This window comes from Odontomachus brunneus, unplaced genomic scaffold (assembly GCF_010583005.1).
Source record: "Odontomachus brunneus isolate Ranch 3 - 2012 unplaced genomic scaffold, Obru_v1 Obru_scaffold_150, whole genome shotgun sequence".
Classification (NCBI taxonomy): domain Eukaryota; kingdom Metazoa; phylum Arthropoda; class Insecta; order Hymenoptera; family Formicidae; genus Odontomachus; species Odontomachus brunneus.
In genome coordinates, this window is record NW_022639600.1 from 388,473 (window position 1) to 413,335 (window position 24,863).

A 24,863-nucleotide genomic window follows, 5' to 3' on the forward strand; every position below is an offset into this window, starting at 1 on the left:
TGTGCGGCTGTGCAGACGCGTTTGACGTGTTAGAAACTGAAAGGATCTCTCTCTCTCCTCCTCCCCTCTCTTCCTCTCCTCTCTCTCCCTCCATCTTTCTTTCTCACTCGGACGAAAGACCGGAAATATCCGTGATTGTCAAGTTACAGTCCGAGCAAATTAATCTGCCTCGACGGGTAATATTTCATTGTTTGTCAAATAAACTTGTTGTTAGGCACTCTGTATGCACAACAGAGATATATAGAGATATATAGAGATAGTGGATTGACATCTTTATATTTATGATGTGCTTGCAGTTTTGTGACGCGTTATAAAACGTAAAGATATCTCAAAGAGAGTGGATGAATGTAAACGTGTGTGTATATATATATACATGAATACAAAGTACTTGTGAAACATGATCTGACGTCTGTCATGACATTTCCATAGTTCTACGGCGTTTGAAAGTCACGAGCGGACGGCCAAGTAAAGTTTATAAAATTCTTTATTTCCTATTCCTTTCTTATTATAATAATACGTTAATGTAAGTTGTAACACAATTCGTAGGTGCCGACAGAAAATCGGTAATACTTAGACGTAAGGTCATTGGAACGAATTTTGCCTAACTTTAAAAACCTGATTTAAAGGCGCGTACGACGAGTAGCGAAACACGTCATCGACGGTTAGGTTGCATCGCAGTATCACCACACCTGACGGGTTCACCTTAACCTTGATCTTGGTCTGCGGCGTCAGTACGCCGTAATCCACGTCCTCGTATAGATCCTGGAAAAACATGACGATTGCAGTATAGACATTCTTAACAGATATATTGAGAATACTCCCAACTTTTCTCAGTGAGACATTTTTCATTAGTACGAACCTCTACACGGTATCCACCAGGATATTGAAGACCTAGCTCCTTCAACGTAACCGACACGTCTGACGGCGTGCCATCCGTTCGCCTGTTGACGAACGCGATCGCGTACGAGTAGTAGTTTTGATAAACGGGGGTGATGGGCCTCGCCCAGATCTCAATGCCCTTGTGCTACAATTGCGAATCATTGATAGATTACACACTGTACGAGACGTATCGCGATAATCTCAAGCGAACAATTACTACAACGGAACCGTGCCCATTAATATCGCGTCTCAAGCAATTCCCGTCTCAAGCGTGTCACATCATTAATATTACACTCGTGGGAAACCAATGTAATCGTGATTAACATCACTCACTTTGTATATCCGTCGACCTTGAATACCCAACGGATCTTGGTCCACGGCGATGATCTTCTTGTTCTGCAAAATAGCCTTATACTCTGGCCTGATCGTCCTGAGATCGACGGACATCAGTAACGGCGCCGCCAGAATAGCCCAGAGAGCCATTTGCGTTTTGCTTTGTTCGTAACTCAGCCCAAAGTTACCGATGATCAGCATATCTGGATCGTTCCAGTGTCCGGGACCAGCATTAGGCACGATCGCATCCTGATTGTTCCCGTAATAATCGATGATGCTTTCCACGCTCGCCCAAGAATCCTGGATGTCATCGAAGTTGCGCCAGAGATTGCAATTCTCTATTATTAAGCTGTAATTTGGCTGCAAGTAAAATGAACATAAGAACTGGTAACAGAGAGATATAAATTAAAGAAATTACACTCACCTGCATACCAGCATAAATTTGATAAACTGGCCAGCTGCAGGAATATATCATGGACTTTCCGGTTTGATTCAGGTGGAAGCCAAACTCAGGATATCCTTTAAATGAGAGTGTCATACTTTCAAATATTGCTAGATTATTCGGTCGAAAAGAGAGAAAACTCATTGATTATTCATGAAAAACATATAACTGTACCTCTGTCCATTTCGGAAGGATGTGCGTAGCATCCATCTAATTTCACATAGTCTACATCCCAGGAAGCAAATGTAGCAGCATCAGTCTCCAGATAACCCAACACACCTGGATATCCAGCACAAGTGTAATTACCATAATCCTCATAGATGCCAAACTTAAGGCCCTTTGAATGCACCTGGATAAAACAGTATTTTTGATAAACTATTATGGAATTTTAGAAAAAAATATAGATAATCACACAAGTCTGAAGAACAAATTAAATGTAGAACACAATGAACTTGAAAATCCAACACTTTCCAAAAGAAAGGATTAGTGAAATCAAGTATTTTGAGGCAAATAATACTGAATTACATAATCTGCCAGACTTCTCATGCCATATGGAAATCGCTGTCTGTCTGGCACAAGCTGTCCATTGAAGTTTCTATCCTTTTCCAACCAACAGTCATCCACATTAATATAGTTATATCCCACTGCTGCGTATCCCTCAGCTACCACTATATCTGCCATGGTCCTGAAGAGTTGGTCACTGCAAAAGCACAGAAAACCAAGCACCGTAACTCTCTGTGCACTCACACTTGACATCCCATCCAATACAGTATCCAGACTGCCAGGTGCTCACCTGATGCAATTGTCTGGATCATTTTTGCAGTCGGTATTACATCTGAATCGCTCCCACGCCAGCCAGCCCATGGGGGGTGTCCTGGCCAAGCCATTCTCCAACGTTAAAGCCAGATTGGCCAACGACAAGAGGGCACAAAAGGTCCACAGGTTGCGCGGCATTCTGTAGGAAGGAAACAAGACTATCTCTGCTCAATGGGTCGGACACGACGAGGCTACCAGGCCGGCAGCATAGTCCGGAGCGTGCGGAGCGGAGCGAGATATTCCTTTGACGACGGCCGACGAGCAAGAAGAGGAGGAGGAGGTCATCAGGAGAGCGATATCAGGAGCGACGCGAACGCGGACGCGTAATGACGAGGCGCGCCTAACGTACTGATCTGATATAAGAGGCAGGCGCGTTCGCTCGCCCGCTCGCCGCCGCGCGAGTACTTTCACTCAATGCCCCATTTCATTTTTACGCGCGATCACCGTCGCTGACTCGCGACGTAGCACACCGCGCCTGCCTCCACGCGCGTCGTGGACAACGTCGTGGCGCGGTATATAGTGCAGTAGCGTAACTCCTCGCCGAGAGTTCTTCGACATGAGTCGACTTCGCTCATACGGTAACCTAGAGTATTTATTTGGTAGCGCACTTTGACAGGCATCATGTAGCCTGCGTTTATACAAAACGCGTAAAACCGACTTGACAATGTCTGATATTGTAACCACTGGTATATACACTCGTAACATAACTGACTATACGTGTAACACAGCGATCGTTATAACACCCGAAATTATCAAGTCGGCTCTTATACTCGTTATATAAACATAGGACTGGATATCTGTACTACGGTCAATGCTAACCGGTTTTGGGCACATAAACATACACACAACGGAGACCAAAATGGAGTGCGCAAACGCGAGATAAAGAGGTTCGCCTGCTAGCGCCCTCTAATCTTCTTTCTCACTTATTCTTTTTATCTTTCGAAAATGTTAAGAATGTGGGTAAATAAATTTCGTTATTCAACAGTATCGCTGCCAATTTTACGCCATCACCAATAACATTTCGAAGCATAAAGTAAAGCACTGAGTATTTCAAAAAACAATCTTCAAGTTAGTTTGTATATGTAGAAGAGAGAAAAAGAAAGAAAGTGAGAGGAAAGATCAGAGGGCGTTAGCGTACAGTGAAGTTCACCATGAACGACACGCGCGCTTCGTTTCGACCAGCCAATCGCGGGAGTCACACCAGTGTATGTGCACTGTATGTGTTGTTAAGCAGAATAAATATTGCATTTTTTGAAGGTTGCTAGAAGATATTAAACAATGATTATTGCTTGTCCTTCGCATTTTAAAACGATGCCTCAAGGTTTGTCATTTAAATGCATCAAACAGGCAAGTATGAATGTTCAAACCAAAGACAAGATTTAAGATCTATCGTAAAGACAAATCACACAGAGCGTAAAATTTTAACCTTTTCGTTTTCTTTGTTCCGCGTCAATCTTATTATCGTTTGTGTGTATGTGTATGAATCTGTACTGCAGTTTGATTGACGCCGACTCTCGAGTCATCGCTAATAAAAACGAAAGCATCGTAGAATAATGGTGGAAGGACGGAGCGCATAGAGTGCGTTAAGGCAGCGTTCGGGGAGACGCTATTTACCGCTATAAGTGTGCTCTGTCCTTGTTTGTTCCTGAAAGTTGAACAAGGACAAAGGACGCTCATAGCGCTAAATAGCGTCTCCCCGAACGCAGCCTAAGAGAGCGAACTGGCAAGATCAGGCGAGCGATTTGGAAAAGAAACGGCTGGAATATCGTGGGTGGGAGATATATGAACGTGAATCGCAAGCGAGCCATACAGAGTGCCTCAAAAGTCACCTGTGCTTTTCTCCTTTAGAAGCGTGCATTTTAATCACTCGTCGTTGCGAGAATCTAAACTATAGTATCTCTAAAAGCGGTGCTTAACAGAAAGATCTCAAGTTTATGTTCAAGTTATGTTCAGATACTTCATAGCTAACGAAACAATTCGTACAGCAACTTAAGACAATGTTAAATGCAAAATTCGACTGTGAATATCAGTCTATATCGTTGTTACCTTTAGTGTTATTGCATCGTTACTTTATCTGAGCGCGATGTTACTAAATTATTATTATTATTATTATCACCAGCGTACCAAGCTATTACTACGATAAATTATTTCCGCATAGCGCGGGCGGCACGCTGTGTCGCACGAGTCGAGAAAGTAGCCAAATAGATGTGAATCAGTTCGCGTATGCTTCTTCTTGCACGTCGCTATACGAAAGAAAAGGGGAGAAGCAGGAGGAGGGAGTAGAAAGAGAAGCGAAGAGAAAGAGCAGAAAGAATATGTATCGGTACCTTTGCTGAAAAAGAAGGCCAACGGCGGTGGTCATTACGATACGTCGTGGACGGCGTTCAACATGAAAAAAAGCCCACCACCGAGGCGTCCTTTTATTTACGTAATCGTCTCCCTATCACGGAAGAGATCTCGCTGAGAGAAGATCGATCGATCGTATCTGTGTATACTTGATCGTTGAACACTGGCTACATCCTCGTGAACGTGAGCCGAGAGTTACCGCGAATACGGTTAAAGATCTAATTGTAAGCTGCATCGTAAAGAGTGAATTGAACATTATTAGCGGTGAACTGGCACTCGAGAACACTACCGGAAATTGTCGGCGCATTTGGATACAATGTAGTTGGCGAAAGGATGGTGTTACCGGGGATAGTTAAGACGTAATTGATTGCATTTACGTTGCTTGATTTTCTGGGGCGCCGTGAGGAATCAGTACTAGCATCTTATCGCGGTAAATACGTCAAGTTTGAATGTCTTGACAACGGATTTTCGGGTTTCTAAAGCGTTATGTCTTTAAACTTCTAAATGTCGAGCGAAATCGATTGCGTATCGAACGAAAGATGAATATCAAATCCGATGGTATCGGATACGATATATCTACGAAAAATACTTGAAAATTAATCTGTAGGACATAATAAGTTTATATTTCACAAATAAACTTTCAAGTATTTTCTCCTTAGTGTATATCTATTATTGATCTCTATCTATATTGTTTATTATTGGTGTTACCTACTTAATTATTGAAAGAGATATCTCTGTTTATTACTTATCTTACTCCTTATCTTAAAATAATTGTAATCATGAGTTTATTTATCATCTTAGACACAAACACGATTATACTTAGATCGATCTTCTTATCTCATCAATCGTATTAAATTAATTAAACGTGCGTAAATCTCGGCAATTAATTGTCTCCGGCAAAAATCGTCTCTAAAAAAAAAGTATCGCGCCTGCACCTGTCTGTCTCGCATTTCCTCGCAAAGAAAGACAAGCAGGAGCGCAGCTTCTCGCCTTCTAATTTCCCCCTCCTGCACCGCCTGCTCGGAATGGAGAGTTTGATTTCTTACACGCTCGCGTCTCTCTCCCGGCCGTCTCAATTCTACTCTCTATTTCAGGAGCAAGAAAAAAAGGATCGGAAAAGAATAGGGAAAAGGAACACGATCAGCTGTAATGACACCGAATCAGCTGTGTCCTAATCGCGAGAGCTCCTGCATTAGAGAGCCGTATTAGAAAGAGCGCGGTTAGAGTCGCTGGGTCGAGGTCGATATGAAATAATTCCATCGGTTTGCATTCTAAACTATCGTAACCCTGGCATGATCCACATCCACGCTCCATTCGTCTCACGGAATTGGCGAACCCGCACGATATCGCGCTAACGTCGCACGCTCGCGCGATTTGCATCCGATATCGCGCTCGTACGCGCGTTTCCGTAGGAGAAATCGACCGGTAAAATGCAGACGGTGACGAGTCAGCCCGATTCATCCACGAGGAACATCTTCCCGAGCTTCGTCTCAGCGATGTTCTCTAATCTGCCAGATCTATTTTCTGGTCCCGCGAAAAATTGAGAACGCACAATTCGAGAACAGTTCAGAGATCGCTTTAGAAACCGCGCGCGAGGTCTCTTCTTTTGTTTTCATCGTAGACAATAGAAACTGTATCTTGTAGATTAAATGACGAGCGCGCAAGCGTGCGGATAATAGGTCTCACGCACTGCTGAACAATTATTTTCAATGCGATCAATCTCGATGCGTAATGTCGAAAAACGAGAGAAATAATCACGTACCTGCTTTCCTGCCAGATGAATGTATTCGCTCGAATATATTCTGACTCTTCTCGTATTAGCGACTTATATACTATAACTTACAAAGTGTTGTACGATCAATATAAACACGTCTGAGTGTCCGTTCTCGACTTTGGATTTTCTTGTTTGTTCCGGTCAACATCAAATGTTACTATCAGTTAGTTCGTATCTTTATCGATGTTGTTTTCGAGATGTTACATGTTTTTCTTTCTTTTTTCTAATAGCGTGCAAATATACGTCACTGAGTGACTTCGCTATTAAACGGAGCATAGCGTAACGAATTTTATGAAACTAGTCGTTATTTGAAATCTAAAATTGCGCACGTCAATGAGAATGTTGCAAACGTCTCGCGGATTCTGGATGAGCGATGTGAACCACATTTCGGGTATCAATAGAACTCCTGCGCGAATCCCACGCACCGACACGCTTTAACTTGGCACGATTTCAACGCGTTGCACGCAATTTTGCATCGCGCCGGGTTTTATTTTCGACGTCTCCAGCGTGAAACCGACGCGAGATCGCTTTCGTACCCATAAATGGCGATTGTTGAAAAATGGAAAGAAACGTATGGGTCGGTCTCGATTCAATGAAAATTTTACCGTTGGAGGAGAAAATGAAATCTCAACGGTGTGTTTTTCGGATGGATAGAACTTTATTTAGAATTTTCTTTGAGCAACAGTTATTTTTGAAACACATATCTATAGTCGACAGAATATCTCTCGAGACAGCTGACACAATTGTGCGGAGATAGGCAAAATAAATAATGATAACGGTTTGCTCAATTATAAAAATTAATTTATCATTCAATCAACGGCGAGATCAACATCGTCGAGTACATTGAACTGGCGATAGATGTATCTTTTCTAATTTTTATAAAAGAATAGAATATTTACCGCGCGTTATATAGTAGATATCCTTCACAAGATGTCAAGTGATGAGGCGGATCAATAAATAGCAAACTAATTATTGTTTAATTACAAAAGTAAAGTATACATTCCATTTGTGTACATAAAAAAAGTACTTTAGCTCTAAGGAGTGGAAAGAAGAAGAAGGAGGTGGAGTGGAGCGGAGTGGAGTGGAGTGGAGAGAGAGAGAGAGAGAGAGTCCGCTGCGCTGAACTTTTGATTTACTTTCCAAGCAGGATTTTGCGGGTCGCGCCGAGACTTTGACCGGCTTGGGTCGCACCCTTGTTGGAACCCGCCTGCAGACCGATCACCGACTCGCCAGCCCGCAATTGTTCTTCAGTGAACTCACGTTTGCACTCCTCCGACGGTTTAGGTCCTAGGTAAGGTCCCTTCCACTCGGGATGTTTGTAGGTCTAAACAAACAAGGATGGTGACAGTTAAAACTCTGCTGAAAATATTATCGTCGCAATTTGCTATTTTCTACTATATAAGGAAAAAATTAACGAACGAAACTGTGTTACAGAGGTCAATAATGACAAGACAAAAAGAGTCAATGAGAACAGGAATCACAGATGTCAGCGCGCGTGCACCGCGACAAGATCCACTGATAGAGATACTCATCATTGATAAAGATCAATCCATCTCATAGCCGTATCTCGAACGTTTCTGCCCGAAATTTGAAATCTTCCGACGCGACTGAACATCATCTCGAGCTCTTTGTCTCGAGCTTAGTCCCTTTTTACTTTTGACAGAGTTTTTACCTATCTGCTATTTTACTTATTTATTATTTCATCATTATATATGATAACAATGAGAGCACGCACCGTCCTGCCGAGGGCGAACAGCGTAGTAACTACTTGCGCCATGTCTTTCTTCTCCCATAAGTCCACCGTCTGGAAAACGTCGACGTCATCCACCCCGTAGTCCTTGAGAGCTTTTTGGAACCTGCAACGTGGCTGATATAGTTGCTGTACACATGGATTGTTATTTCAATACGAATTTCACCGCAAACCGTTACTCACAAATTGATATTCTCCATCATCTTGAACTGTCCGCCGGTAGAATTGATTTTCGGCACCGATCCCGGCGAGATCTTGTTCATGACGTGACACAGAACCTGACCGTCCTTAAGCACATCATCGAAGGACTCGCCGGGAGGGAATTTCTTGCCTAGGATCGACTCAATCCATTCCTGCGCTTCTCTCTCTTGCTCCGGATTGCGCTTTGACGCGATCTGCAAAGAGAAACGTCGCTCTAGAATTTATGGGATTCTAATGTCACGCGATCCGATGTAATTTAAAATTCTTAAGTGAAAACTGAAAATCCATAAGATGATTCGTGGATCTTGAAAAAATCAGTGGCCTGGCGCGATCTGGAGTATCCCAGAACGTACGGAAATCTCTAACGACACGTTCTGTTTTTTTTTTAAGTATGCGTTGTACATTAAAAGCGACTATATTTTTTTTTCTCGGCGAAAGAATCCAGATAACGCGTAGAACTCGGAAAATCACTGTGCGACGCGCGTGACCGTAAACGGTTTGGAACGGTTACACCGAGGAGATGAGCGGTTACACTGCCGAAATATATACCTTGGCGCGCACTTGACGTTCTAGAGCCATCCTTATGATATTTTTGAAAAGACTGAAGTGCCGCGGCTTCTGGTCGCGGCTTTTTATATGTTCGCGTGGACCACGCAACCATCGTGGCCAAGTCGGGGGAGAAATGCGTCCAACAACGTAAGAGAGTACAAGGTGTCCCAAGAAGCAACCCTAGAGGAGAAAATGCTCGCTTTGATAAAGATGTAGTTAATGATTTCTCATTATTCTATTCGTCTTGATATATCAAAACTTGATGATTATCTTGTCCTCTATTTCGTAAGTTTACTTGTGAATAAAGTGGAACGTCTGAATTATTTTTCTCCATGGCACGCGGCACACACGAGACACCCTGTATGAAGCGACGCGAGAGTACGTGGTTCCACGCGTTTCAGGATTCTAATATTAGCGGCTTATTCAGTTAAACGAGAAATAGGTTTTCCGAAATTTGTGGTAAGACGCAGCTGCTGTGAAAATTGGACAGCTTAGTAATGATTGTAACATCTGTAAATAAGCCGAAACAAGATTCGCGTGAATGTATGAGTGTCGCGTCGGCTATCTCTTATTATAGCAAGCGGAAAAGGGACAATTAAGGACTTGAGCGTTGAACCGCGTAATTTTAATATCGATTTCATAAGTATCGCAGTAATTTTTCTATTTTCTCACTAATATAAGCCTCAATCGGTATTCCATGCACAGCTATTAATAGCAGTTAATCGTTCGGAACATCTCACTTCCTTGCAACCTTGATCTCATGCAAGATGCAATGATCGCGGAACTTCATACAAAGGAAGTCCAATGTCCATTTGTTATTCGGTTTATAATTGTAGGGTTTATAGTTGTAGGTTTATAATTGTCTCTTATGCTGCAATTCTAAGCAAATATACGAATGAATCATAAAGTCGTAGATTACGAAAAAAACAAAAAAAAAAAAAAAAATCGTAGGTACTTACGAGTTGACATACGCATAGAATTGCAGATCTACTCATAAGTTCTTACGAGTCTTATGAAAACAAGTTACAATTTTGTCTACCCTTACGGAAAGAAACTATAAGAAAAAATTACTGAGAACACAATATAGGAAAACTATTGAAGCACTATTGAAAAATATTGGAATACTACTGTATAATTATTACAACACTATTGGAAAACTATAGAAAACCTATTCGTTAATTTTATAAATAGTTTTAATATAAGTTTTCAATAGTTAAAACAATAGTGTTTTCATTAATCGACGAATCTACTGTTCTCAGTAGTTTTCTTATATATTTTCGTAAGAGTAGAATTGCACAGTACTAAGTATCTTAAAACCTCTAAGTATCTAAGTATTAAAAGTCTCTAAGTATCTTAAAATTTAAAAGACAGCGATCTCAATCATAAATTTTGCTCTTTAATCACCAAAATAATAGATAACGCACAATTGACACACCACTTCAAAATATTTACATTTCCTTAGATTTCTGTAACGGAAAACTGAAAACATGGACATAGAGATTTCTTCGACCAAGATACAAATATTAAAGATAAAAGAGCAAATATTCCTTTGATCATTTATATTTTTGCGGATATACGAAATTGATACTTAATTATCTAAATATACGTTAGCTCAAAGACAGAAATATCAGATTAAGGGTTATTTCATTCGTTTAAAAGGGACGATTTATATTGACCTAGTTTGATTAGAGATATGCAAACGTCAACACATGAGGACGTATCAGTGTAAACCGTAAGCAATGTGTCGAGGTCCTGAGTTTGAAGGAAAAAATGGAAAAAAAATAGCCGCCCTTGTGGAAAGTGGGGCGTGCTACTTTTAAATAGTTCTCTGTCATATGGCTCGGGTTATTATTGCGCGATCCAAACTTCGCAACTGATATTGTCTTGCACAAGCGTGAGATAGACTGAAAGGCGAAGAAAATAATTTTTTAAACATCTTTAAGACAAAAATCCGTAGATACGTGGTCGAAAATATCGTCGCTAATTTATGGCAAATGAAGATTTAGGGATTAAAGAAAACAGAGAATTTGCCAAACTAATCTTTTCGCGAACTATCTGGAAGAAAGCATCACGCTGTACAATATATAGAAGAGATATATTTTTACACAAGCGAGAGAGTCTGCTTCTCGCAACATAAAAAAGGAAGAAATAAGTAACGCGCACGAAATGTTCCAGGCGCAACGATGATGAAATTCGCGATTCCTTTACCGCGTTGCGTAATTTGAGTTTCGTGTCGATTCAAAGGGGATCATTTATTAGTTGGATGGCAGACTGGTGAATCATGTTTAAATTTAAACGTTCTGCGCGCTTCCACCAGCTGTACATAATCTTGTCTTCATCGTGTCGAAGATGCGTGGGTGTTTTTTCGAGAGCGCTGGTGATTCCGTTCCGTATTCGCGCTGTATTCTAAATGTAGTTATCCACTTGTTTCGATATCGATTTTATGTTTACGCTAGATACGCCTGAATCTTTGACTCTCTCGCGTACTAATAATTTCAGAATGCAACTTATTTTGCTTTGTTGTGCATAATTTTTCTTTAAACAGATAATTTTCCAACAGATACTTGGAAAAGAGCAAAAAGTAAAAATGAGGAAATGTCTGAAAGAAACAACGATATATCGATGTTCATTTAAACGTATTTTTCATTTCTTTATGAAATTTATCGTCGCTTGGAGTAGGTACGCGGCTGAGTAGGACGCAACTTAAAGAACTTTTTTTTCGATGACGTAACTTCCTCCTCTTGCTGAAATAGAAAATAAAAAGAAGTCAATAAAACACTTCTACTTATTATAGTTGTTTGAGCACGATATCTACTAGTGACAAGCAAATGAGAGGATGAATAAGATTATATATTAAAAACTCTCATACATTCGTTTACTTTCACTATTTCAATACTCTGCCAGCTCTCGAGAGAGACTTCATTATGCGCTATTATCCTCTTTTATTTATATTTCACTTTTACCGTGCTCTCTTTAAGTTCGTTTAATTTACGAGTCGCGTTATTACTGTTAATAGCACATGAACGTACGTACCTCTTTTGGACTTTCCCTCTTTATCGAGTATGTATGATTCAGTTGCTGCGATAATGACCTGTCGTTGTCCCCGAGATCCGAGATCCGTGATCTGAAACCCGCGAAGGTGGAAGCCTAAAAGCGGGGATTCACGGAATCGAGGTAATTCATAAACATGGGTAGGGAGATCCTGTATCATTAATTTCGTATTCCGCGGAACATCTGATAATCAGTAATTGCTATCATCTTTACCATTCACTTACGTTGGATTGGTCATCTTCGAGTATTTCTGTAACTTCAGTATCGAAACGCACCTTGTATGCACCCTTTTCCTTCGATTGTGTCTTATCTTTCAGGTAGCTCCTTTTGGGTTCCTGTGTATCGATTGATTTTATTCGCAACGTCTCCACAGATTCTTTTAGTTTGTCATGAAGATTTTTATTACATTCTATGGAAGACTGATAGTCGTTTTTCAAGCTAATGTTCTCTTTTGTTATTTCTGTTAAAGATATTTTTAATGCGCTATTCTCTTGCATAGTATTCTTATTCGCTTCATTCAAACAGTCGATTGTTTTCCTCAATTCCAGTATACGTGTATCATAACTGCTTGTCAAGGTCGACACTTCTTCTGCATGCTTGGCTTGGATGTTTTCATATAAAATATCCGCGTTCTAAAAAGATTTAAGAAATTTAGAATATCAATCATGTGAATTTTATACAATATACACTCATTACCTTAGCCTGCATAATCTCACGCTTCTCAGCTTCCTCTTTCTCCTGCTGAAGAATCTTCAATTTCTGATTAACGTTAGCAAGCTCATTGTTAACAAATTCATTGGCAGTCTTGTCGTGTTCTTGCATTTCTTGCATCTTGGCATTTTGCATCTCTGCGTTTTGCAAGTTTTTCTTAGTGTCCGAGAGTTTGCTTTCGAGATTCTTGGAGTAATTTATTTCATTGGTTAATTTCTTCTCCATTCTGTTCACGTCATTGACGAGACTTGTCTCTCTTTGCTTCGTCGCACTTAATGCTGCTTCCAAATTTTGAATCTAAAAGATAATATCTAAAAGATAATATCGCGTTATAAGATAAACAAAATTTGAAGATTGATTAAAAAATGCTTGCATCAAACTCACTCTTTCCGTCTTTGTACGCAATTCTTTCTCCCATATGTTTTGCTTCTCTTCCAAAGCTTTGTATTTATTACACGCCTCATTATTATTCGCCGTTATAACTTCGATTTTATTTCTATATCACAAAAACAAGTTAAGATTCAATTTTATAAATATTTTATCGATTCAAATACTCACTTATACATAGAATTTTCGTTCAGAAGTTTCGAGATGAGCCTGTCTTTTTGTGCGACTAATTCTGAAATGTTGCTTTTGTCATGTTGCAGAATGTTTAATTGCGATTGTAAGCTCTCACACTCAGTCAGAAGTCGTTGTTGCTCCTGTAGAAAAATAAAACATCATGGCAGGGAGAGATAGATTGTAAAGTTAAAAAAATTTTAGAGTTTGTCTTCGTCAATGTACCTCGACAAACTTTCTCTCCTCCTCGGCGTGTACGCTAGCTAATTTATTTTTTTGCGCATAAAATTCGCTATTAGCATTCTCCAATTGTTTATATAATTTATCTTTCTCCGTCAACACCGTTTGCATTCTAAAAAAAAATTATTCTTTCGACATTACATAGCATAACTCGGACGATTTATTGCATTTGGCGCAGACTCACTTCTCCTCTTGTAGCACCAATTTATTTTGCAGTTGTGCTGTGGATTTCGCAATATCGCACTTTTCATTTTCAATTGTCTGTAGTCGCAACTGTAAATTTTCGTATTCGAGTAGCAATCGTTGCTGTTCCTAAATTAGAAAATAGACGTGAGTTAAAGTATAATAAATAATTTACGGCATTTACAGAAAAAAAATCATAAGACTACTTCGAATAAAATGTTTGATGTAACGAACTTTAACGAGTATTTTCTCCTCAGCGTGTGCGTGTGCTAATTCATTCTTCTGCGTCTGCAGTTCATGGACCGAGTCCTCCAATTGCTTCCGCAATTGATTTTGTTCTATTATTGATTCCTGTAATCTGATTTACAAAATGATTTCAATATTATCGTTACGTCTCTATTTACGTATTGAATTATTGTCGTGCATATTACAATTACTCAGACAGCACAAGAATCCCAGAATCACCCTGAGTGTGTCCAAGATGTCCTGGGAAGTGTCTGAATACATTCAGGATAATCTCAGGTCTTATGCTATCTGGATTACCTTTTTTCTCGCAGCACCACCTCGTTTTCCAATTCTGTGAAACGCTTCTCCAGATCTATGATTAAAAAAATGATCATTACAAGAAAGAATTTAAAGTTTAAAAGTTTAAACAAATTGGAAGTTCAAAAGGTATACCTTTCAATTGTATGTTGCTTGACTGCAACTTCTGAATATGTCCCTGTTGTTTCAGAATCACATTGTCGTACAAGTTGGATAGATTGACACGGTGCTGTTGAAAACTTGCAAGGCTTTCACTGATGTAATTGCAGTAGTCTGTGATGGTGTCAATAGACTCCCAAGTAGTGTTCAATCTGTCAATCATGTCAGAGGAAAGATCAAGTTGGATAGCATCCCATTGAACACTAATTAGTAATAACATTATATCAATATTATAATTTTCCACTTAACAATATAACTGCTATATGATACATTATATTACATTTACATCATTGAATAAAAAATTATAACATTGATGTTATGTTATTGACAGCTAGTGTTTATTAGGATGCAGTCCCATTTAGCATAAAAATATTATGTCAACATTACATTTTAATTATATTATTAAAGAATATATATATATATATATATATATATATATATATATATATATATATATATGTGTGTGTGTGTGTGTGTGTGTACATATATATAAATAATAGAGATGTTATTAAATATTATTCTCTCTAGGATTTTTTAATAACGTTTAAAGCTTAAATACAACGTTTCCTTGGTTAATTCAAGATTGTCTTGTGGTATAAAATTAATATTATTTCAATATCTATCAAAATATAATAATCTTACTATCTTAACCCTTAGTGGCCCTACATGAGTATTTCGAGTCCGGACGATTTCTATCCATAGAAATTTCTCAGTATGTGATGGGTCCCGGATTTTTTGCCCCCTCCTAAAAATGCACAATGAAGTACGGGTATTTGTTCTAAAAACTTGAAAGTGAATTTTTACAGATTTCTCAAACAAAAAATATGATAAAAGAGCCGGACTCGAAAGACCCATGTAGGGCCACATATGGTGCCGTTTTTCATATAAGCCACTAAGGATTAAGTTAATTAAGTTAATGTTTTAATAGTATCAATACGCTGTTTTCCAGTAGAGACAATTATTATAATTATTATAATTATTATAATTATTATAATATATTTGTATTTCCATAAAAAAAATTAATTTATTGAAATATTATAGCAACATCTCAGTAGTAATGACATTGACTGTGATGCTATGAGGTTGGAATAAGAAATAGGAAAAAATTACTTTGTCTGAATCTCTTCTTTATAACGCATCTCCATTTCCAAGATTGAGGATAGGGAAATCTCTTCCCGCTGGCTCTGTTTTAGTTTCCGTAGTAAAATTTGAATGTTTCGTTCTTGATTTGGGGAAAGTGGCTTGCTTTCTTGCGAAGTTGAAGCTTCGACCACTTGCTATTTTTGCAAATGTACATTTGCGTGAGCAAATAAAATTAAAGAAGACTCGTTTTGCAGTAGTTTATATTTATGAAAAGTACCTCTTCCGCTTGATGCAATGCGATATCTGTTCCCGTACGCTTCATCCATTGTCCGATCAATGTGTCGATAAATTGGCCGCCACTTTGTGTGCTTGAACGAGTTTTTTCAGTATCTGTGAATTTCCCACAAAGATTATAATAATATAATTGTGCCATGAAAATGGGTACGACTTACTTTCTTGCATTTTTGAACGTTTTTTTGATACACAATTATTATCATCTATTCACCGTCACTTATTTCTGATTCTGCTTAAAGAAAGGTCGTACAGACCCAAAAATGAAGATAACAATTAGCGAACAATTTCAAGTCGATTCGATTTTCGTGAGTATTTTTCTAATTATATCGGAAATTTACAATCAGAATGTTACATTTACAAAAGTAATGAAAAAATCGACAATTATTCCACTACAACACATATACACACATATAAGATAAAGTATAAAGTGTATTTTTGTATTCCATAAAAGAAAAAAATAATTAATAATATTTTATATTGTATTTGGCGCGTGTATCGAACGGCGCGTGTATCGAACGGCGCGTGTATTGTGATGTATATTGCAGTGCTCTCTATCGGACTATTGGGAAAACATTTGTCATCTAAAGGTGCTTTTACATAGAAGTGTCGAGCGTCGAACGTCAAGCGTCGAGCCATGCGTAATAATATAGTAATAGTAAGTTGCTGAAACGCAAGATTATTTTGAGGCGTTTTTTCGTTTCGTGACCACGATACCGTTTGGTTGGTTGGTTTGATCTACTTAATGCTCGCAACGTCTTGAGCAACAAAGATAGAATGATGCTCGTGGCATTGCAAGCGTTAAATGGACCAAACTAACCAACCTACTGTTAAACGCTACTGTGGTTACGAAACGAAAAAATGTCTCTGCATACTGAACTAATTGAATTTCGAGACAGTTATCAGCAATTCAGAAAAAAATTGTAAGACATTACAAAATGTCTATTAATTATCGACATTATTTGTAGTTATTAAAATGCAATAGCATTATCAGCAACGAATATTACAAACAAAACGTGGAGTTAATTGTATTAATATCACTACTCAGTGAGAAATGACTTATCGATCGACGTCGAAAAAACGTCGAATCGACGTCTATTTGACGATTTTATTTTGATGACGTCGATCAATAAGTCATTTCTCACTGGGTAATTGCAAATGCAATATGAGCAAAACAAAAAAAAAGGTTTTGGGTACAAATATTCGCAAAAAAAAGAGGCATAGAAAAGAAGGAGAGAAACATAGGCTGGTATTCATAGTCCGATCTTATATTTAAGAACATCTTAAAATGCCATGAACCAATTATAAAGCAGAAGGAGTGTAATTATTTGCTCGGACAGGAGGGAGCCGTATTCGCATCTTAAGACATTATTTAAGGGGTAACACTACCTTGTAAATTTTTTTTAACCATTTTTTTTTATTGGCTTAAATTCTTCCTTAACTATCCAAAAATGATGCCCAAAACATTTTATATGGAGGAAAGTTTTTAAAGTGGCCGAAAAATTCGGTTTTCCGAGTAAAGTCACGGTGCTATTTAACGAGTAATTAGGGCGCGTTCCATAACGGTACAGTAGGGGTCACTATTCCTTCGTAAACATATTATACTTACATCAGTAGGATAAAACTTGAAAATGAAACCATTAGATGTCTCTACTACTCGAATTTTCAAGCTAGGACAACAGCTGACGCCAGAAAAACCGTTAGAAGCACGTGTTTCTTGGTTCTGTTGAGTTTTTATTCGATATTTTTGTATAATTTTGATCAAAAATGTATACAAGTGACAGAAAATCACGCAAAGGAACGAAAAGTAGCCAAGCAACAGTGAGAAGAAAAGGTATGAGAGGCGGCACCCCGAAAAATCGATATCTGCTAGAGCAGTCGGCTGAGAGCGTTGGCATGTCCTCTAAAAAGTTGAAGTTATCGAAAAATGAGTATGATATTGATTACGATAGCACTTTTGGCTATCGTTTACTATGTTTCGCATCAGTTTTCTCTGCTCTATCGGAAGTGTTGGTGTGCCATACGTGCCACAAGCCAGTGAAATTCACTGAAGCAAACAAACAAGGCTTGGGCTTCAAAATCGTTATAAGCTGTGAGGCGTGTGAACCAGTACACATAAATAGTTGCCCAAAAATTAATAATAAAGCGTATGAAGTAAATAGACGAATGGTTTTGGCAATGCGTTTGTTGGGAATCGGTTTAAATGGAATAAAAAAGTTCTGTGCGTTTATGGATTTGCCTCAACCAATATTTCAAAAAAGCTACGATGAAATCATCAAAACTTTCCGCGAGGTATCCGAGTCTGTTTGTTCTTTTTCCATGAAAAATGCTGCGCAACAAGAGAAAATAAAATCTGTAGAAAAAGGCGAAAACAACGGTATTACAGTCTCAGGTGATGGCTCGTGGCGTCGTCGAGGTTTTTCGTCACTATTCGGAGTCGTTTCGCTTATTGGATGGTTCAGTGGGAAAGTTGTTGACGTTTTGGTAAAAAGTAAGTTTTGTAAAACATGTTTGCACTGGAAATCAAAAGAAAACACAGCTGAGTACAAAGAGTGGAAGAAAAATCATGAGTCGACGTGCGAGGCGAATCACGAGGGATCAGCAGGAAAAATGGAAGTAGACGCCGCGACTGAGATGTTTGCTCGCGCGGATGAAAAGAATGGTGTTTCTTATATTAATTACATAGGTGATGGTGATTGTAAGACTTTCAAGGCTATTATTGAGCAGAATCCAAATATCAAAAAAAAAGAATGTATTGATCATGTTCAGAAAAGAATGGGCACCAGGCTTCGAAAATTGGTGAGTAATACAAAAGGATTGAGCGGTAGAGGTAAATTAACGGGCAAATTAATAGACGAATTAAGTATTTACTACGGATTGGCTATCCGTAGACACTGTAACTCAATCGAGGACATGAAGAAAGCCATTTGGGCAACACTCTATCACAAAATTTCTACCGATGAGAAGCCACAACATCATTTTTGCCCGGAAGGCCCGAAGTCGTGGTGTGCTTGGCAGCTACAGAAAGCAATCATGGGAAACACCAACGAGTTCAAGCATAATCCAGCAATGAGCAATGAAGTTTTTAAAGCTATAAAGCCTGTGTATGAAGAATTGAGTAGGGATGATTTGCTATCGCGTTGCTTGGGCGGGTTCACACAGAACTCAAACGAAAGTTTAAACTCGCTCGTGTGGTCGATGGCTCCCAAATCAAGTTCCAGCGACAAATCTGTACTCGATATTGCTGTGAATCTCGCAGTTTTATATTTCAACGATGGATTTTTCGGAATTATGCAAGTTATGAAGCAAATGGGCATTTCAATCGGACTGAGTTGCTACAATTTCTGCTCGAAAGCCGCGCGCATCGCGCAATCTGAGCGTTCCCTGTCCGTAGAGGCGAGAGAAGCTCGCTCAACATCATTATCGTCAAGGAAGGATGAGGAGCACAAAAATCTTAATTTAGAAGGACAATTGTATGGTCCAGGCATCGCCGATTAGTGGTAAATAAAAAATTACATTGAAATATACGTACTTGAAACTTTAAACGCGTTTTACTCGAAACTATGTTTTTCGAGCTGGCCATAAAGCTAGCGCCTACAATTTTCAACCAATCGACTGGAAATTTTAACTGTAGCTAAAAAATTAAATTTTCCGTAGAACTTTTTGATTTATGAAAATTTACTGACTTTATAGCCGATTTTCGGCCGATTTTTTCGCAAAAACGTGTTTCTTTTTTTAAACTGACGCTATTTTTAACAAAATCAATATTTTGAAAAGTTCTACGGGCGTTCACTAGATTTTTTGATATAATTTCAAAATCTTTTTTGTTTTTTATTCTAGATGCACAATTGCGACCTGTAGGTTTACGGCCAGGGAGGTCATAAAAAAAAGATGTTTCATTCCGATAGATGTGCTGCCATTTTGTTTTTAAATGACTTAAAAAAAATTTTTTTATATACTATAAGAGATGTATAATGATGTCTAAAAAACTGAATTTCAATCAATTGTTTTGCCTTTCCACAATAAATTCTAGAAAATGAACCTTGATTTAGACCTCATAAGGTAGTGTTACCCCTTAAGACGGTCTTGAAATAAGATTCGACTATGAATACCGGCCATAGTACTACTTAATACTATCTTAAGACAATACTTAAGATGATCTTAAATCATATATGTAATACTATATTGTTAATCATATACTATATTGATAATCGCCCTACCCAGACAACAGAAGAACTTCTGAGAACGTTCCAGGGATATTCTGAGGATATTGGGACGTTCTCAGAACGTACTCAGGACGTTCCCTGGATATCTGTGCTGTTATGGCTTCTGCACAGGATGCGGTAATGCTTGCCGCGCGACAGAAGTCCACGCGACAATCAATATGCTGCTTTCCGTAATAACCTTCTAGCTCTTATGGAAAAACAACATATTGATTGGCTATCGCGCGGACTTTTGCCGCGCGGCAAGCATTACCGCGTCCTGTGTGCAGAAGCTATTAGGGTATGCCTCTAAGATGAGCTTGTCCTAGGTTGCGTTCCAAAACGTCTTTTTTGAGGAAATTTTACTCGATACTCTATAGTATATGTAACGTGAATTATAGATATTGACTAAAATTTTTCTCAAAAAGAACGTTTTGGAATGCAACTCTAGAATGGAAGGATAGATGATGCCCGAGGAATGTATTTTGACCGTAGTGCGCAGGTGCGGCGATCAGATGATGTTATATCATATATGTGAAGTTGCGTTCGGAAACGTCACTCGAGTACTCTCCCTCTCTTTTTATCTCACTCTTGTATTTCGCTCACTCCAACAGCTATCGTCTAGTAGTGTGTGTTTCCGAACGCAGCCTAATACTAATATATGGCGCGTAGAGCTTTCAGCGGTACCACAACACTACGGTGCAGACTAGGGCTGCGTTCCGAAATGCACTGCCAGTATTGAAAATCTATAGTTTATGTTACGTATATTATAGAATTTCAGTACTGGCAGCGAATTTCGGAACGCAGTCTACGGATGCTGATTTCTGATTTGATGCATCGAGAATCGATTTTAAGAGCCTAAAGGTCGTTCTATATTAGTTGCAAGTCGATCACAAGTAGAAGCAATTCTTATTGCGACAGCCAATCAAAAACATCAATAGTACTATTGACGCTTCTGATTGGCTGTCGTAACAAGAGTTGAAATCGTCTTGCAACTAATGTAGAACGACCTTAAGGGTGCAAACCCATGCAACGAAATGAGTAGCACGTAACTAAAATGACTTTTAAATGAATGTTTTATTACTCGTTTTTATTATTATTTACATAAATATTTAATTAATAAAAATATAGTCAATTTTGAAATTTATTCTTCGAAATATGAGATTCAATAAAAATATTAATAGTTTAATGATAAATGTTTTATTGTGAAACATTTATATGTAACATAATAATAATTACATGTATCTTATTCAATAGCTTCATTATCTTCACGTGACTTCTTACGACCAAAGAATCTTGCCTCCGGATATTTTTCAGTTAGAAAACTATTTATTCTTCCATATTCTGCCTTTAATTTTATCCTTGTATCATCATGATTTCTTACACGCTCCATTTTCCTTGTCTTTAATATCCACGAGTTCAATTTGGTGTAAAATGGCTCATATTTCTTTCTCTTTAACACTATTTTGCCATCCATTATATATTGTTTAAAATCAAGAATCTCGTTCGACGGTACTTCCTTTGGCTTCCTAACTACAGATGGTGAAGCGACCACTATAGGATAATTACCGTTTTCCGGTCTAAACTCAACCAAGTGCAAGCATTTTTCGTCCGCTATTTGTTGATGTGATTTCTGAAAGAATTTTTATTTAATGTTGCAATTAATTTCGTTTTGTTGTACATTATAGAAAAAGAAATCGTGGTCTTTGATATTGAATATTTCACGTTATTAGTTCTACAAATTTATATATCACAAAATATGAAATAACATATGCTTGCATTTCCAAATTTTAATTTAATCCTTCGTATACACTTATTTTTTTAACCTTCGTATACACACTGGGTGGTTGCCACCTATGGCAATTTTCAAACAGCTGTATCTTTTAAAATATTTATGCTAAAATTCTGAAAAAATTCATGGATTAACTTTAATGTTTATAGAAAGTATTTACATACTTTTGGTATTAAAATTTAAGAAATTTCATATTTAAAAAATTATTATATTTCGTGATTTCAAAAAAATATTTCGTGAGTTTTTGCAAAAAAATCTGTAACTTTTGTAATTTTTATTATTTTTAAATAAAAATTTAGCATTTTATTATTGAAATGTTTATCTTTAAGGAAAAAATTGTCTCGTAAGCCATCTCTAGAAAAAGTATATTTTGAATACTGAAGTGAATGTTAGTATTATTAAGGCTAGAAGCTAACTAACACTTATTTTGCTAGCAGAGTGGAATCAAAGCATAGTTAAGACCTCAAACTACAATTAAATGGCGACATTAGTTCCATTTATTACAGTACTTAAAAGATATAGAGCGCAAAATTTTATGAGTGGTAACCATCCAGTATGTATATAAAGGATTAATAAGTTGTGTAGAATTGTAACTGCTTATAAGAGCCTTTGTATGTAGAAAAATTTTAACCGTAACTGTAAAGTCGTAAGAAAACTGATCAATCACAGTCGATTATTCCTCGAACGCAAGGAAAATAATCAACTCTGATTGGTCAGTTTTCTTACGACCTTACGGTTACGGTTAAAATTTTTCTACGTGCAAGAGCCTTAACTCATAGATTTATATTTGAGAAAGAGTCAGAGTATTCTATTATATATACATATATTTTTTAATTTCATGTCTATATGTATAGACTTGAGAAGAGATATATAATGCATATCAGATCATTCTACAAATATATACCTGTCGCAACAAACCGATGAAAAAAGCCTTTATAATATGTTGCAAATTTGTAGATCCTTCTACTTTGGCATATATGTCCTTTATGCCAATCGCCTCGCAACATGCTTTTATTGCACGGTGACAGACAAGCCCATATCCTTCGTACATTTTCTTTACAAATATTTTTGTTCTTCCAAATTGTGTGAAAAAGTCATGTAGCACTGAAACATACAAAAGGAGGTATAATAACTTAAACTTAATATACTGCTTAGAAAATTAAAGAAAATATATTTTTGCAATGAAATTGTGTGTGTGTGTATATATATATATATATTCGTTACCAGTATGTTCTTGATATCTAGGAATATACATTAGTTTGTGACCGGCTCTATTCTTAGCTGTTTTTAAGGCAGCTTTAGATGCAGGTGCTTTTGCTAATGCAAAGCCAGCTACTCCATTCCCATTTCCAGTCACAACAAATATGCTAATTCGAGATTTGCGTCCTAAGTTACCAGTCATACAAGTTACCAATTTACTTTCCAAGACCCAAGTTTCAAAGCCTTCAAAAGTATCTGAAGAATGAACCCGTAAGTAATTTATTATTATAATTTTTTTTATTAATATTTATTAATATAATAATAATTTTAAAGTTAATTAATGTTACTATTATTTTATATATTTTATATATTTTATATATTTATTTTTTATATATTACTATTATTTTATAATTTGTTACTGAAACATTTGTTATTGAGACATATTAAGGTTAATATCATGACACATATTATGTGAAATAATTTCACAAGTTAATTACAATGAGCACTACCTTCTCCAACAGGATCAGGTGGCCCCACTTTTCTGCCACATATTGAGGCACTTGTCCAACCACGTTCCAGTGGAGAAAGTTTTATCTTTTTTGGTTTAGTTTGGCTTTGCCGTATCCTTGTTAGCTTTTCCATTCTTTCAGGATCTTCAGGCAGTCTCTGCTGCTGGACCAGCTCTCTTCCTCTAAATATAGGAGTATTTAGACCAGGAAATTGTATCGAAATTTTTCCTACACCAATAATCTGACCCTTGTTCAAGTCTCTTTTTCTTGACAATCCTTTTGCTCTGCCTCTACGTCTTCCTGCATTACTGACACTTGTAACACCTTTCCACAATTCATCTGCAGTTTCTGAAAGGTAAAAGTCAAGCTAAAAATTATTCTCAATTGCAAATGTTCTTAAATGTTTTTTCTATAATAATTTTACTTACTTCTCGTGAAGAACGTTATATTTCTCACTTCATGTTTCAGAGAAACATGTGTTTTTAATAGATATGAGTGATTGACAAACAGTGAATTATATATACCTGAAAATATTTATAACCTTACAGTAAATGTGTAAAAATTAGATTGAGAAAAGTTAATGTAAATTAAATATGTATATAAATTATACAATTATTTGCAGATAGTAATGTATTTCATTTGTACCGTTGTTTTTGGTTTGCTCATTTTTCAGTGAATTTGTCACAATTCCACAAATACGTAACATACGAGAAGCCATTTTAAAACATTACGTCACGGACGTTTCTTTGCGGAGATCACAGATGTCTATGGCCGGTATTCATAGGATGCGTTTGGGGAGGAGCACGCTACTAACGTTATCGCGTTCTTCTACCTTGCTTTTTAAGCCAGTGGCACACGATGCTTGTTTTCATGCTGAATTGCTTGCTGAATGGAAATATTTTGTCCTGATTAGTGCATTTCTGAAGACGGACCAATCAGAATAGAGTATTTCCATCCAGTAAGCAATCCAGCATGAAAACAAGCATCGATTGCCGCTGATTTAAAAAGTATAATTACTTGGATGATTGAAAATAAGGATGATTGAAATATATTTCTGAGGTGACAAAAATTCAAGAAAAAGATGATTTCTTACAAAAATTAATCTTTATTATAGGAAAATTGGCGGAAATAATTACAAAATGTCATGACAAAATAAAGTGAAATTGCTTCGTCGTTTAAGCCTAGTATAACTCAGAACAAAAAGATCTCAGTTGGAACAAGAAAGGAAGCATGTGTTTACTCTTGACGTCG

General features: G+C 37.5%; 5 protein-coding genes across 9 annotated transcripts; 1 reads left to right on the top strand and 4 right to left on the bottom strand.

Annotated features, from left to right (window-relative positions):
• Positions 1-466: 466 nt before the first annotated feature.
• On the bottom strand, positions 467-6,735 carry LOC116850599 (alpha-N-acetylgalactosaminidase). 2 transcript variants are annotated; one of them, XM_032829086.1, is made up of 8 exons: positions 4,798-4,951; positions 2,448-2,609; positions 2,180-2,354; positions 1,829-2,003; positions 1,637-1,731; positions 1,213-1,572; positions 860-1,024; positions 467-762 (listed from the first exon to the last, which is right to left on the bottom strand). In XM_032829086.1, exons 1-8 carry the CDS (start codon positions 4,830-4,832, stop codon positions 583-585), a joined length of 1,347 nt encoding a protein of 448 aa, XP_032684977.1. In that variant the 5' UTR covers positions 4,833-4,951; the 3' UTR covers positions 467-582. The 2 variants fall into 2 exon arrangements, with proteins under 2 accessions (XP_032684977.1, XP_032684978.1); XM_032829087.1 differs by lacking the exon at positions 4,798-4,951 and adding an exon at positions 6,579-6,735 and having other exon boundaries at positions 583-762.
• A 491-nt stretch (positions 6,736-7,226) lies between these two features.
• Positions 7,227-9,257, bottom strand: LOC116850600 (muscle-specific protein 20). The gene is made up of 4 exons (XM_032829088.1): positions 9,091-9,257; positions 8,524-8,735; positions 8,326-8,446; positions 7,227-7,914 (listed from the first exon to the last, which is right to left on the bottom strand). Exons 1-4 carry the CDS (start codon positions 9,118-9,120, stop codon positions 7,723-7,725), a joined length of 555 nt encoding a protein of 184 aa, XP_032684979.1. The 5' UTR covers positions 9,121-9,257; the 3' UTR covers positions 7,227-7,722.
• Positions 9,258-11,000: 1,743 nt separating this feature from the next.
• On the bottom strand, positions 11,001-16,170 carry LOC116850598 (interaptin-like). 4 transcript variants are annotated; one of them, XM_032829083.1, is made up of 14 exons: positions 16,071-16,170; positions 15,896-16,008; positions 15,646-15,812; positions 14,512-14,687; positions 14,377-14,431; positions 14,068-14,191; positions 13,835-13,962; positions 13,636-13,762; positions 13,411-13,553; positions 13,237-13,348; positions 12,838-13,149; positions 12,417-12,773; positions 12,124-12,237; positions 11,001-11,834 (listed from the first exon to the last, which is right to left on the bottom strand). In XM_032829083.1, the coding sequence occupies exons 1-14, from the start codon at positions 16,078-16,080 to the stop codon at positions 11,751-11,753; spliced, it is 2,022 nt and encodes a 673-aa protein (XP_032684974.1). In that variant the 5' UTR covers positions 16,081-16,170; the 3' UTR covers positions 11,001-11,750. The 4 variants fall into 4 exon arrangements, with proteins under 4 accessions (XP_032684974.1, XP_032684975.1, XP_032684973.1 ...); XM_032829084.1 differs by having other exon boundaries at positions 12,124-12,214; positions 12,366-12,773; XM_032829082.1 differs by having other exon boundaries at positions 12,366-12,773.
• Positions 16,171-17,605: 1,435 nt separating this feature from the next.
• On the top strand, positions 17,606-19,956 carry LOC116850607. Its single transcript, XM_032829103.1, has 2 exons — positions 17,606-19,409; positions 19,750-19,956. Exon 1 carries the CDS (start codon positions 17,677-17,679, stop codon positions 19,405-19,407), a length of 1,731 nt encoding a protein of 576 aa, XP_032684994.1. The 5' UTR covers positions 17,606-17,676; the 3' UTR covers positions 19,408-19,409; positions 19,750-19,956.
• A 1,334-nt stretch (positions 19,957-21,290) lies between these two features.
• Positions 21,291-24,427, bottom strand: LOC116850610 (28S ribosomal protein S5, mitochondrial). Its single transcript, XM_032829106.1, has 6 exons — positions 24,258-24,427; positions 24,041-24,136; positions 23,613-23,960; positions 23,128-23,358; positions 22,808-23,007; positions 21,291-21,744 (listed from the first exon to the last, which is right to left on the bottom strand). The coding sequence occupies exons 1-6, from the start codon at positions 24,328-24,330 to the stop codon at positions 21,358-21,360; spliced, it is 1,335 nt and encodes a 444-aa protein (XP_032684997.1). The 5' UTR covers positions 24,331-24,427; the 3' UTR covers positions 21,291-21,357.
• Between the last annotated feature and the right edge of the window lie 436 nt (positions 24,428-24,863).